This window comes from Danio rerio, chromosome 14 (genome assembly GCF_049306965.1).
Source record: "Danio rerio strain Tuebingen ecotype United States chromosome 14, GRCz12tu, whole genome shotgun sequence".
Taxonomy (NCBI): Eukaryota; Metazoa; Chordata; class Actinopteri; order Cypriniformes; family Danionidae; genus Danio; species Danio rerio.
In genome coordinates, this window is record NC_133189.1 from 36,074,812 (window position 1) to 36,087,512 (window position 12,701).

Genomic DNA, 12,701 nt, shown 5'->3' on the forward strand with positions numbered 1-12,701 from the left:
TTAACCTGTTAGTCAGCACTCACTTTTGGGAATTTTACCTGACTTTAAGTATAGTGTGAAGAGCCCCTTTGTAAGACAATTGTACTTAGTGTGAACTGTCCCTTTAAGATTTGACAGCAAACCTCAAACGAAACATTTTCCTGTCGACGTTAGTAAATTAAAACACAGGAAACCACCAGCTAAGTTATTCAGTTTCATCCTCTTAAGCGTTTTTTTATTCTTTTGAAAAACCAGTGAACCGAGCTTGACTTATGAAAACAGGACATGGAGACGTCTGTTTAGTTTATTAAGTAAAGCTAAAAAACGCACGCCCCTTTTAAAATGAATGTTCATTCAGACAAGTGAACTATATCCACCACCGCCTTCTTAGGGCTCAACCCATAACCAAAACATCAGTGACCGCGAGCACAAATTTGCACGCTGAAATTTTGCATTACAATAAAATATCTCAGAAAAATTAAAATAAACACAAATCGACATATTAAATCCCTCACAAAATACATACCGTTCACCCGTGAGCTAAACGTATTGATCGATTTGTCGATCAACGTCTAACGTTATAACAAAAAGGAAGAAAGAAACAGCGCGTGGCTCAAAATACAGATGAACAAGCTAGCTCTAACATATCGTGATCTTATTTTAGGGATAGTTCACGTTTCTCACGCTGCCTCGATCATCTGAGCAGGCTGTTGAGTTGTAGTTATGTAAAAATGCGGCTGAATGAGCATAATAAAGGGTACTGTATCATCGGCACTTGTTCGCAGACTATTCCCTGCGGAGATAAAAATACACTGTAGTGTTAGCTATACACGCTAGCCTGCTTCACGCAGAGTAAATATATCAACTTGGCGTACACCGCACATGCCTGCACATTTTTGAAGTGCGTTCAGTTTGCAGGATTGCCAAGTAGGTACGTCCCTTTCTGACATTCACCAATTCAAAGGGCATGTGTGCAGCAAGGCGGTTTAGGAGGAGCCAGAGCCTGACAACACTGCTTTTCCTCCCGCGTCTGTCTCGAGCGGTTTGGTGTGTTAACATGGCGCTTGCCTACACTCTCTCAAAGGAGATAAACAAGAGGAGGGGAAGGCGGGCGAGGATGGATTTCTCCGATGGTCAGGGGGAGGCACAATTATTATAAAAATCACACAGAGCCCAAGCTACTCCCCCACCCCCACCAAGACAACTACAGCTAGACGAGATCAGACAAGGAGGAGTCGCCCTAGCTTTCCACGAGACAAAAATGACATTGTTGGCTTTAAGTGAACTTGTTAAATCATTCTAACGCACAACCGACGGACAGATGTAGCCTTTAAAGGCCAAAAACAATGCGTCCAACAATCACACACAAGACCAACATGCTCCCTCCACGCGAGCACGGAGATCTGAAGAGGCATTCCACGACCTCATTGCATTTTTATACAGAGAAGGCGTGGCTTCGCGGCTCGGCTCAGCCAATGGCAGGGCAGCGGCGGGGCGAAGGCGTTTCGGTCTGTTCGGAAGAGAAGTTCTCTAACAGCGCGAGCCCAGCACTGCTCAGAAAAGACAGATAGAGAATCAGGCGGCTGCAAAGGGTGGCAGTACGACCCTCTTTTGGGGGGGTCTGATTATAACAAAATATATACACACATATATGCATGCCCAGGGCCGCGAGATAGGTCATATGCCGATTGTAGCTATTTTAGACAACATCTAGACGTATATCTATACATTTTAAAAATGCCTATTTTACTTTTCCTGATAGACACGTCCGCTTCTATGAATCAGCGCACTTATTTGGGTACGACGTATCTGGACATTGCTAAAGGCGCGGTTGAGATCTTTATGAAGGTAAAGCATAATTTTACCCCGACTTTTTCAGCTTACTGTTGTACCTTGTTGGAGTTAAGGATCCCTATGACAGGATCAGATGAAATGAATGTGTATTGTTTCGTTTTCTTTAACAGCTGCGTGCCCGAGACCCGGCTAGTAGAGGCGACAGGTACATGCTAGTTACATTCGATGATCCACCATACGGCGTAAAGGTAAATGAATACTACTAAATTGTGTTTATATGTGGTTAAAGCGGAGATATTTTTTCTGACAGTGAGACTCTACTGTCCCTCTGGTTCGTAGCATCGGGTCAGGCGGCCTCCCGGTGGCGAAAACGGCTAATTTTTGTTAAAATATCCGCAGACCCGGAGCAGCGCAGCCTCTGAACATGGCGGACATTTTGCTTTTGTGTTGGGAAAGCTCTCGAGCGCTGAGATGGAGGCGGAGAGATTTATTATCCACCATGACGTAGCGCGTGACGCGTGCGCGGGCCAACTCGGCCCGGATTGGACGAGCAGCCTGCCCTCTATCTCGTGCCCTCCTCTTGCATTCTCATTGGCCACTGTAGCCAGAACGAATCAGCGCGATTTGATTTGTGCAAAAGCTATCAATAAGCAAATGAGGAGATGCTTTGCAGGGTTGCTTTGCTCTTTACGAGAGAGGGGCGCTTGTGAGTTGCCCTTGAAAGCAAGCATCAACTTCCTTCCCTCTCCACTCACAGTACATTCACCTCCCTCCCATTCATACAGTACTTTCCAAACACCTAACAGGTGAAAGCTGATTGAGTGTGTGCAGATTAGCTCACTGAGTCTTTCATTTTACTCAGATATTAGATTGTCAGAACATTAGATGCCTGATTGCTCGTTGTTCAGTCATCATTTACATATTAGGCATTAACAGATATATATGAAAGTGACACATTTTGCTCAAACATGTAATCTGGAACGATACAAGCTGAGATAAAACTGCTTCTAATACAAATACAATAGATCTAGTGCATATACCATGCAGCATAATTCAGTGATGGGGGTAATTTGCTTTTTTCATATACACAAAAAAGTTGTTTTCAAACTTTATGAGTAAGAATTACAGCTACAGGAGTATTTATGACCTGATGGTGTGGTAAACAGTCAGACATCTGTAAGAATAGTATGCAAACACATCTCTTTATTTACAACACTAAGGGAATGTCATGAGCAGATATCTTATAGTCATTCTTGCTGAATGGTTCACTTGATCATTCTGAGACACTAGGGCACGACTAGACTTGCACATAATATGTTCAGGGGCGTCATGCAAGTTTTTATGAGGGGACAACATTGACAGGTTTGGCATTTCTTCCTAAGACTGTGAGTCATGATAGCCTAGTGGTGTAATTATGTGTATAGGCTGGTTCAAATCCTGATCTACTTTTTTTTGTTGTTGTTGTTCAATAATCCATTCAAATTTGCAGCTGAGCTAAACTACAAATCACCCTGTATCTTTGAGTATAGAAAATAAAAAAAGCAGAACCGATATTTTGTTTGAGTTATGGAAACAATTATTATCAAGTAGCAGCTGTTATATATACACAGTAATGTCAGAATTATTAGCCCCACTGAATTATTAGCCCACCTGTTTATTTTTTCCCCACAATTTCAGTTTAACAGAGAAGATTTCTTCATCACATTTCTAAACATAGTTTTAATAACTCATTTCTAATAACGGATTTATTTTATCTTTGTTATGATGACAGTACATAATAATTTACTGGATATATTTCAAGATACCAGTATTTAGCTTAAAGTGACATTTAAAGGCTTAACGAGGTTAATTATGTTAACTAGGCAGGTTAGGGTAATCAGGCAAGTTATTGTATAATGTTGGTTTGTTCTGTAGACTATCGAAAAAATACATAGCTTAAAGGGGCTAATAATTTTTATAAACTCAAAATTAAAAGCTGCTTTTATTTTAGCCGAAAGAAAACAATTAAGACTTTCTGCAGAAGAAAAGAATATCAGAAATACTGTGAAAAAGTCCTTGCTCTGTTAAACATCATTTGGGAAATATTTAAAAATGAAAAAAAATAAATAAATATATATATATGTATATTATACAGTTACTCAGATGACCCAGTTACATACTTACAGTCCTCCACACAAAGCTTTTTTTTTTTTTTAAGTTTTGTTGTAGTAGTAAAACCACACTCACTTTTCTTAAGAGAAGGCTTCAGAACATCAAAATTCCTTGAAAGGTGATGACTTTAGCAAACTATTAATTTTACACCTATAATAAATATGGAACATAATTATACTTTTTAAAACTATTTCTATTTTTTGGTAGTTGCATCCAAAATCAAATTGGTTCTAAAAGTTGAGGTGGCACATAGTCTAGTACAGAGATGCCCAAACTATGGCCTGCATGCCAAAGTTGGCCTATGGTAACCTTAGAATTGGCCCACCATCTCATCTGAGTATAGTGATTGTCATTTCAAATTTAATGTAACCTTGTATTTGTTTGTTTATTGTTAAGTTACAAAAGCTATCTGAAATTAAATGTTTAAATTTAAATGATGTAAATGAATCAGATTTAGTTTAAAATGTATGTACAACGCATAGAGGAACATGCAGAGACTTTGGTGAGCGAATCAAGGAAGGCAGCTTCTGCTTGACTAGCATTTTCAGCATTGAGCTCCATTGTGTTATAAATGTGATTTTTTAAAAATTGCAATAGCTTATAACTGAAACTGTTATACTGCATTAATTAATATGATTCAAAGCAATGTTTTCTATTTATCTTTTTATATATGAAAGGAATTAGGCAATTACCCATAGTTTGGTATATTTATCTTTGGCCGACGGCTCTCAGTGATATTTGGTTTTTGACCCTTCATACGAAAAAGTTTGGGCACCCATGGTCTTGTATGACTGGACATAAATCCTCTGAGCTGTAATTTTTATGATAACATAATGTTACAGGCATTCTTAAAGCTCTGATATCAGTCAAAGTGTTGCTACAATAACATGTAACGATAGTACAATAAGTAAATAAACACACATCCTAATCATTTTCCCTATATAGTCAGCCATCATGAGCTGTTTATAATCCGCTGTGTCGTTTCCCTTGATATGACATTATTGAATATGGGAATTGTGGTTACGTGGTCGTGTTCTGCAGTCTAATTTTAAAGTATCATCCACTTTTTCTCAGCGTCTGTGCTTGAATCAAGGACTGCACTTATTGACATGTGCTTGTGACGTGGTGCTGCCTGGGTTCCTGTCTTCTTTGTTTGTGGTTTGACATTGACAATGAAAGTAGCTCTGTGCTTTAGGAGTTCATTAGTATGGACTATCTGGCAAGAAGCCAAGCACTCTCTTGGGGGGTTTCTTACCCCACTGCTTGTCATGCAGTTTTCCCACCCTGTAGTTTATCCAAGATAATCTGAGGCTGACTACCAAGTGACACTTAACTCTATAACTAAAGTGCATTTCCTGCTTAGAGTCGAGTACTGTGCACTAATGATTCAAAGTGCCATTTGGTTGATGAGATTGTGAACGTGCAAGTGGCAAATTCTTGGCGTTATTATCTTAATGCGTCTTTGTTTGAGATGCTAAAGTGTGATGAGAGGTTTTAACCACCCTGTTACATAAGCTCTTAGCCCTCTCTGAGCTATTCGTGGCCAGCTTGTTCCTCCTGTTTTTTTTTTGTTTTTGTTTTTTTTAAAGACTTTTCAGTCAAGCAGTGGCTCTTTAGAGTTAGCGACAAGGCTAGCCCGGTTCTGGACAAGAATACATTGGGCAAATACCAGCCTAGCAAGAATCTGGCCTCTGTGTCTGACAGAGTGCTTTTTTATTTCCTGTCAATTATTCATGAGATTTTCAGCAGCTAAACAGTGAAGAGTTCCAGTGAGCCTCCAGTCCTCACAAAGCTCTCTTTTCCTGTTTGTGTGCCTCTCTTGTTGTCTGAGCCCTAGCCAAGCAGAACATTATTCTTAGCCTTGCCTATTTTCTGAATTTGACACAGATTCTGTCCTTTGCTGTTTTCTTAATCGATTGCTACTTAGGCTACTTGTCACTGAAGCATTAAGCTGAAGATGAAAACAAATTTGTTTTGTTGTAAACCGTGTTGCTTCTTTTTTTGGGGGGTATTGAAGGAGAAATGCAAAAGGAACACAACTGGATTTGTGGTTTACGCAGTGAGGCCCTGGAAAGCCTGTTATTTTTGTTTGGTAGCAAACAATGCAAAAACCTCCATATAGCTTTCTACATTTTTACATTACACCACATTTAGATACCTTATGAATGTTCTTGCAAAATATAACAAACTATCAACCCACATGCTTAAATTCTAAGAACATACAGTGAAAGTGATTTGTTACAAAATAATTAAAGGGCACATATTTTATCTCTTTTTCAAGATTTAAGATGAGTCTTTTGTGTTTCCATAATGTGTCTGTAAAATTTCAGCTCAAAACATGCATCAGATTATTTTTTATACCTTTCAGAATAGTCTATTTTTCTGCTCTGAACACAATGTAACTGTTTATGTTGCCTGTGACTAATGCTAGTTTTCCCCGCCCACTGTTCACACGTGCCTGTCAGAGTGCTGCATCAGATAAACAGCACAGTGGCAGACATGAAGGAAGCAGGTCTCATGTAACGTTTGTGAGAAATACTACATTAAGAAATTTCCCAATGATTAATATTTGATGTATTTGTTGTGGAGTTAATTCAAGCCTTTCTGCAATGATGAGTTACACAATGTCTTTACAAAGTACACAAACACATAAACTCACACAGCGCCTGTTTACTTTGCACTGTTTTTGCATGCAAATATGACAGGATACACGATAATATCGACTGATGTATAGATATTTGTTATGTTAATGTACAAAATAAACCTGATTTATCGTTCACGAATTAGGATTGAAGCGTCTTCTCTAATAATTTTGCTGTAATGCGGCTGTGCTGATAAAGTAAAGACAATAAAATCGCTGTTATTCATTACAAACATGCACTGTTTTAAAAACGTTTTAAACTTGTAAAACTCATTCTTGATCACATTTGATGATCACAGAGAGCTGAACAGATCTTTTAATCCTAATTGCTCTGCGCACATCCTGTCTTGTTGATATGATTATATGCGTTACTACGGAGACATGTTAATATGCGGCTTTCAATCAATTTTGGGTTTAATCTCTTTATTAAATTAATTTTTACACTCTTCTCATACTAAAAGACCATAACTGCAGATATCACCAAATTTGTTGTTCACTGCATTATATAATTCAGTTGAAAATGTCATTACAGTTACTGGATGTAAGACTTCTTGTCGTTGTGCTTTAAAAGGGAATTATGTTAAAAATGTCACCAAAAATTAATACAAACAGCCACAGAATTCAAGATATTATTGCAAAAAATTGCTTGTGGATGATCCTGTTTTTTTTGGCGTTTTTTAACATAATTTACTTTGATATAATTAAGCAAGTTATTAGGGGCAGCTGCAGTGATGCAATGATTTTAACATTTAGCTACTGTATTTTATTTAAAGTAACAGTAATATAAACACACCCTCTTTGTATATCTTAAACATTAGTAAAATTTGACTTCAAGACAAAGTTTTTGGTTAAAAGTAAAAAAAATCTTTTCTCTTTTTTGTCGTTTTCCCCCTTGTACAGTATATAATGTTAAAAACTGTTGTAAAATAAAAAAAAAACACAAAAAAAAAACACATTACTATTAAATGACAATTACGAATTATACAAACCCACAGGAAATAATAATATTAATAAGATGTATGATGGATTATTAACACTGTAACTATAATATACTCATGCTGGTAATAATAATAATGATAAATAATAATAATAATAATAATAATGAAAAGTTAAAGTATACACATGTAAAAGTTTATATAAAAATTTTTTGCCAATGTAAAAAAAGTAATAAACAGAATGTTAAAAGTTTCAAGTGTTGTACAATGTGGAAAATATGTATTTTAAAGGGCATGTTTTTCCTTGGGAATAATATTTCTAAAGGAGCTGTTGACATTGAGCTGTTGGCCATTCTACAGCTTGATTTTCTTTCTCTGAAAACATTTGAGAGTCAGATTTTTATTTTGTATTTTCTATTGGATTTAAGTCAGGTAACTAGTTAGGCCATTCCAGAAGCTTTATTTTCTTTCTCTGAAAGCATGTGTTGGGGTGTGTTTTGGATCATTGTCTTGCTGAAATGTCCACCCTGGTTTCATCTTCATCCTCCTGGTAATGTAGATGTTGGACTGAAGCAGCTGATATTCATATACACTGATGAGGGGCAGAGGGTTGCTGAATAACTACTGAGAGATTACAGCTGCTGTCTGGGCTTTCACTGCCTTTTTACATCTCCCTTTCTTCATGTGTTCAATAATTTTGCATCCTTTCATTTTATGACACATAACTTAATTTGTTAACTGATTAGTTTTGTTACCTTTGCATTTATGGATTTATTTTGTTGTTACCAACACCTTTAAAAAAATGTTTTCTGAGAAAAATGATGATGTGTTCAATACTTCCTACATCCTATAAGCATGACTACATTAACATGCACAAATTTCATTTGCCTTTTCATTGAGCCATGTTTATTCTGCCTCCTGCTTTATCTATCTGTGAATCTTGTGAAGTGGGAGTGGTTCTTCATGACAGGCAGGCCAAATATTTCTTTAGAAATCCAAAATGTTGCTCCTCCTCCTTATACCTTATAGAGAACAATGAACTGAACACATAACCTCCACATTTCCTTGCTTCATCTCACTGCAAGTAGCAGATTAATGGTGGAGATCACCAAGAAAAATCCTTTGCCAGGTCAGCCGGAGACCTACTTGAGCATGATGATGTTTCCCTCAGATCAGTGCTTTGGCTGTAAACCAGCTCTCATTCCATTAAAGTGACAACTTCGGTTTCTGCCTGGCCTTTATCATCACACATGACAAGCACCACCCTGCAAACCGCAGACGTGTCCCTCCTGCAAAACTGGGTGGATGTATGTGTGTAACCGAGCTCAATGGTTATCTGCGATCAGCTCAACCTTTAGGCAGTAGTAGAGATTAAAACCTGGGACAAGGCAACCTGATCCTGGAATAATACTCAGGCCAGAAGGGCAGTCGCTTTAACCCGTGTGACTCCAGCCCAGGTCGTCACGCGCCCTTGCTGTTGTGATGATTCCTCCTGTGATCACAAGAGCTGTGTTTATATTTTCTCAGAACACCAGCTGAACAGGGAACAAGTCCTTATCTGTCAGTTTATGTAAAACTGCTCATTTGTCTCATGCCACCTGTCCTGCATTTGGAGTGGAAAGACAGAGCCGGGTTTTATGGTACGCTAATTCTGAAAACTAAAAAATGAAAACACGTTGCAATGCTTTCTGTAGCTAAAAAGCAGCTGTATGTTTGGGTAATATTATTATTTTATGCATTTTGCTCTGGGGGACATATTTCAACTAAAAAATGTAATAAGTCATTCATTCATTTTCTTTTCGGCTTATTCCCTTTATTAATCTGGGGTCACCACAGCAGAATGAACCGCCAACTTATCCAGCATATGTTTTATGCAACGAATACCCTTCCAGCTGCAACCCATCACTGGGAAACATCCATGCATACTCATTCACACATATACACTACGGACAATTTAGCTGACCCAATTCACCTATAACACATCTCTATGGACTATGGTGGAAACCGGAGCACCCGGAGGAAACCCGCGTGAACATGGGGAGGCCTCCAAGTTATGTTTAAGTAAAATTTCTATTAAAATGATTAATGGACAGTTAATTAACATCTATAACTACCATCTCATCTCATAAATTTCAGATGTGAAATTTCAAAAATAACCATTTGAAAATGAATTGACTTCCTTTTCCTTGAATTCTGCGGTGAAATATGATCTGTATTGTGAGATTAATCTTGATGTGGATTACAATGTTTGTCTTCTGTCGACTCGCCGTCGGGTTTTCATTCTTTAAAGAAGGGTTTGAGTGTACATTTCCTCTGTTAAAGCTACAATTAGGGCATTATCCTTTTTTCCTGGCATATTCAGTGTTCACATTCCTTATTCTCTCCCATCTTCTTCTGCCTGGCTGGACAAGCGTGTGATTAAAGGAGAGTCTGATTGCAGTCACACTTCTTCAGAGCCAATAAATTGTTAATGCGGAGAGAAAGAAAGACGGATGGGGGAAAAAATAGAATTACTCTGTTGCTTGAATTATTGAGTGCCAGTTAGAAGAGCTACTGCTTGAACGCTTCTTTTTTTTCCATATATACATGGATAGAGACTTACACTGTCCATTCATTCTGACAAATCTCTGTCTGCTTTATTCTTTGATGCTTCTCACTGCACATAAATCTAAACACACACATATATCTGAAGCTCAAGCACCTCGGGATCTGACCTGTTAAGTCTTCTCTCCCTTCTGGGGATTTACAATTTATGCATGTTTATGTAATGTGTTGATTTATTCGTGCCCAGTTTAATTCATGTGCAGGAGCAATCATTTTGCAAAAGCAGATTTGGCGAACTAGTAACCCTCTTTCTTTTCTCGGCATCTAAACTCATTATGTTGTTGTTGCTTTATTTTTTTGATTTTGAGTGAGCAGTAATGTAGTAATGACTGTATTCTTCAGCTGAAAGAGGTAATGTGGGTCAGGGACAGGCACAGAGTAACTACATAATGTATTTTAAACATAGTAAAACAAGTATGTAGCGAATCTGTACTGCTTGATCTTACCCGCTTCCTACGCACAAGTATAAAGGGATGTAAACATGCTTGCTTATTTTGATACTCTTTAAAGCTTGACTGGTTTTGCTGTCACTCTCGGCTGGTTCTAAGAACATGTAGTTGGGCTAAATGTGTGCTTTTTTAAACCTGTTAAACATCGCTGAACTGCACAAAATGCTTGATCTCATTATTAGTAAAAAACAAGTCTGCAGGTAATTAACAGATGCTAGAACGAGTTTGTTGAGTAATAGTTTGCATGAGAGTTGATCATGTGTCTATTATACATACAAAGGCCTTGCAGTGTGCACTAGAGGGTCATTTTGAAATGTCATTGTATAAAACAAAACTGAAACAAACGATGTGGGCGTAGTTTTGTTACTGTAAGGTGTTTCACTAAACATTTTACAACTAGAAAAAAGTCAGTGTTCAGCGCTATTTTACATCAAAAATACATTTTGATAATATTTCACAATATCACTTTCCTTATTGTGTTTGTCCTCAATGCAAAATATGGTTTTCTTACTTGGAGTTTTTGTTTTGTTTCTAGTCCAAATATCAAACAATTCTTAAATCAAGTAGGATTTTCTATTCAAGCAAAAAATATTATCTTGTTTTGTTTTATTCATTCATTTTTTTTTCGGCTTAGTCCCTTTATTAATCTGGGGTCGCCACAGCAGAATGAACCTCCAACTTATCCAGCACGTTTTTACGTAGCGCATGCCCTTCCAGCCACAATCCATCTCTGGGAAACATCCACACACACTCATTCACACTCATAAACTACAGACAATTTAGCCTATCCATTTCACCTGTACAGCATGTCTTTGGACTGTGGGGGAAACCTGAGCACCTGGAGGAAACTCAAGCAAACCCAGGGAGAACATGCAAACTCCACACAGAATCGCCAACTGACCCAGCCGAGGCTCGAACCAGCGAACATGATCTGAAAAAGACCTTCGATACAATATGCAACACAGCATTAAGCGAATGAAAACATCCAGCTGAGGTTTAAATATGAATGTGCACCGTGTTTAAAAATAGTGATTTTTTTTAAGAAAAGATTTGACTTGGAATAATTTAAATGATTTGTCATTTGTCAGATCTTTTGCCTGCTTGTATCGAAGTCGATGTCAACACGAAATAATACCAAACATGAATTGCCAGATCCAGTAAAACGTGAACGCGCCTTTCCCTTCAAATGCTAGCGGAATGAAGGTGTGTGTGGAACTGATCATGTAGTTAAGTGAACATTAATAAGTGAACAGTCTAGTGATTAATGCAATAATCAACCCTGCAACAGGGAATTCATCAGCCATTTGTCAAAGGAAAGATCAGAAAAGACTGTTGATGTAGTGAAGTTTGTCAGAGCTTGACAGGAACTTTATCAGAACACAGTTCATGGATCAGTTTTTTCCTCCATTTCGCAAGTATAGGTAAATTTGATTAAGGGTGCTTTCACACTAGCACTTTTGGTCCGCACCCGGGTTTGTTTGACGCCATAGTACGGTACGTTTAGCTAGTGTGAACGTGTCTTCTGAACTCGGGTGCGCACCCGTGAACAATACCCGAGTCCGCCTGAAAGAGGTGGTCTGGGGTACAGTTCATGCGAACTCTGGTACGGTTCACTTCTGATGTGAATGCAATTGTACCAAATCACGTAAGTGAACCACCAACTGTACAACAAACTATCGTTTTCATAACATTCGTTCGTGTTTGTGTGTGTGTGTGTGTGTGTCACGTTTCGTACCTTGATGACACGCATGGGACTGAGCCAGGGCAAACACAGTGATACACAGTTATGTCTGCTTGTCACCTCCAAGAACAGCTTCTGCAGAAGCCGTGTGATGTTCTGAATGTTTATAACATGTTTGCGGTAGATAGACGCGAGTCGCTTTCTGTATGTCCAAAACCAAAAGCTTCAGTTAAAGCAGAATGACCGCGATGTGCTGAAGTCTTTCCATTTTGGCGCTTGCTTTCATGACCGTCATCTAGCAACGGCCATAAACAAAACAGCAGCTCGATGACGCAAGCATACCGGGGTTCAGAAGGAAAAAAGACGGTATGAACACAAACCAACCGAGGAGGTGGCAGGGGGAGACAATCGAACTTGGGTGTAGTCCCGGCAAATGAACCAAGAGTAAAAGCACCCTAAAATGGTTG

General features: G+C 38.3%; 1 protein-coding gene across 3 annotated transcripts in view; it reads left to right on the forward strand.

Annotated features, from left to right (window-relative positions):
• Nucleotides 1-1,533: 1,533 nt before the first annotated feature.
• ints6l (integrator complex subunit 6 like) overlaps nucleotides 1,534-12,701 on the forward strand; it is a 43,665-nt gene continuing 32,497 nt past the window's right edge. The window contains exons 1-3 of one of the 3 annotated variants that reach the window (XM_017358997.4): nucleotides 1,534-1,655; nucleotides 1,742-1,827; nucleotides 1,944-2,021. In XM_017358997.4, the coding sequence (XP_017214486.1) occupies nucleotides 1,631-1,655; nucleotides 1,742-1,827; nucleotides 1,944-2,021 (189 nt within the window). In that variant the 5' untranslated portion in view covers nucleotides 1,534-1,630. 3 annotated transcript variants of the gene reach the window in all.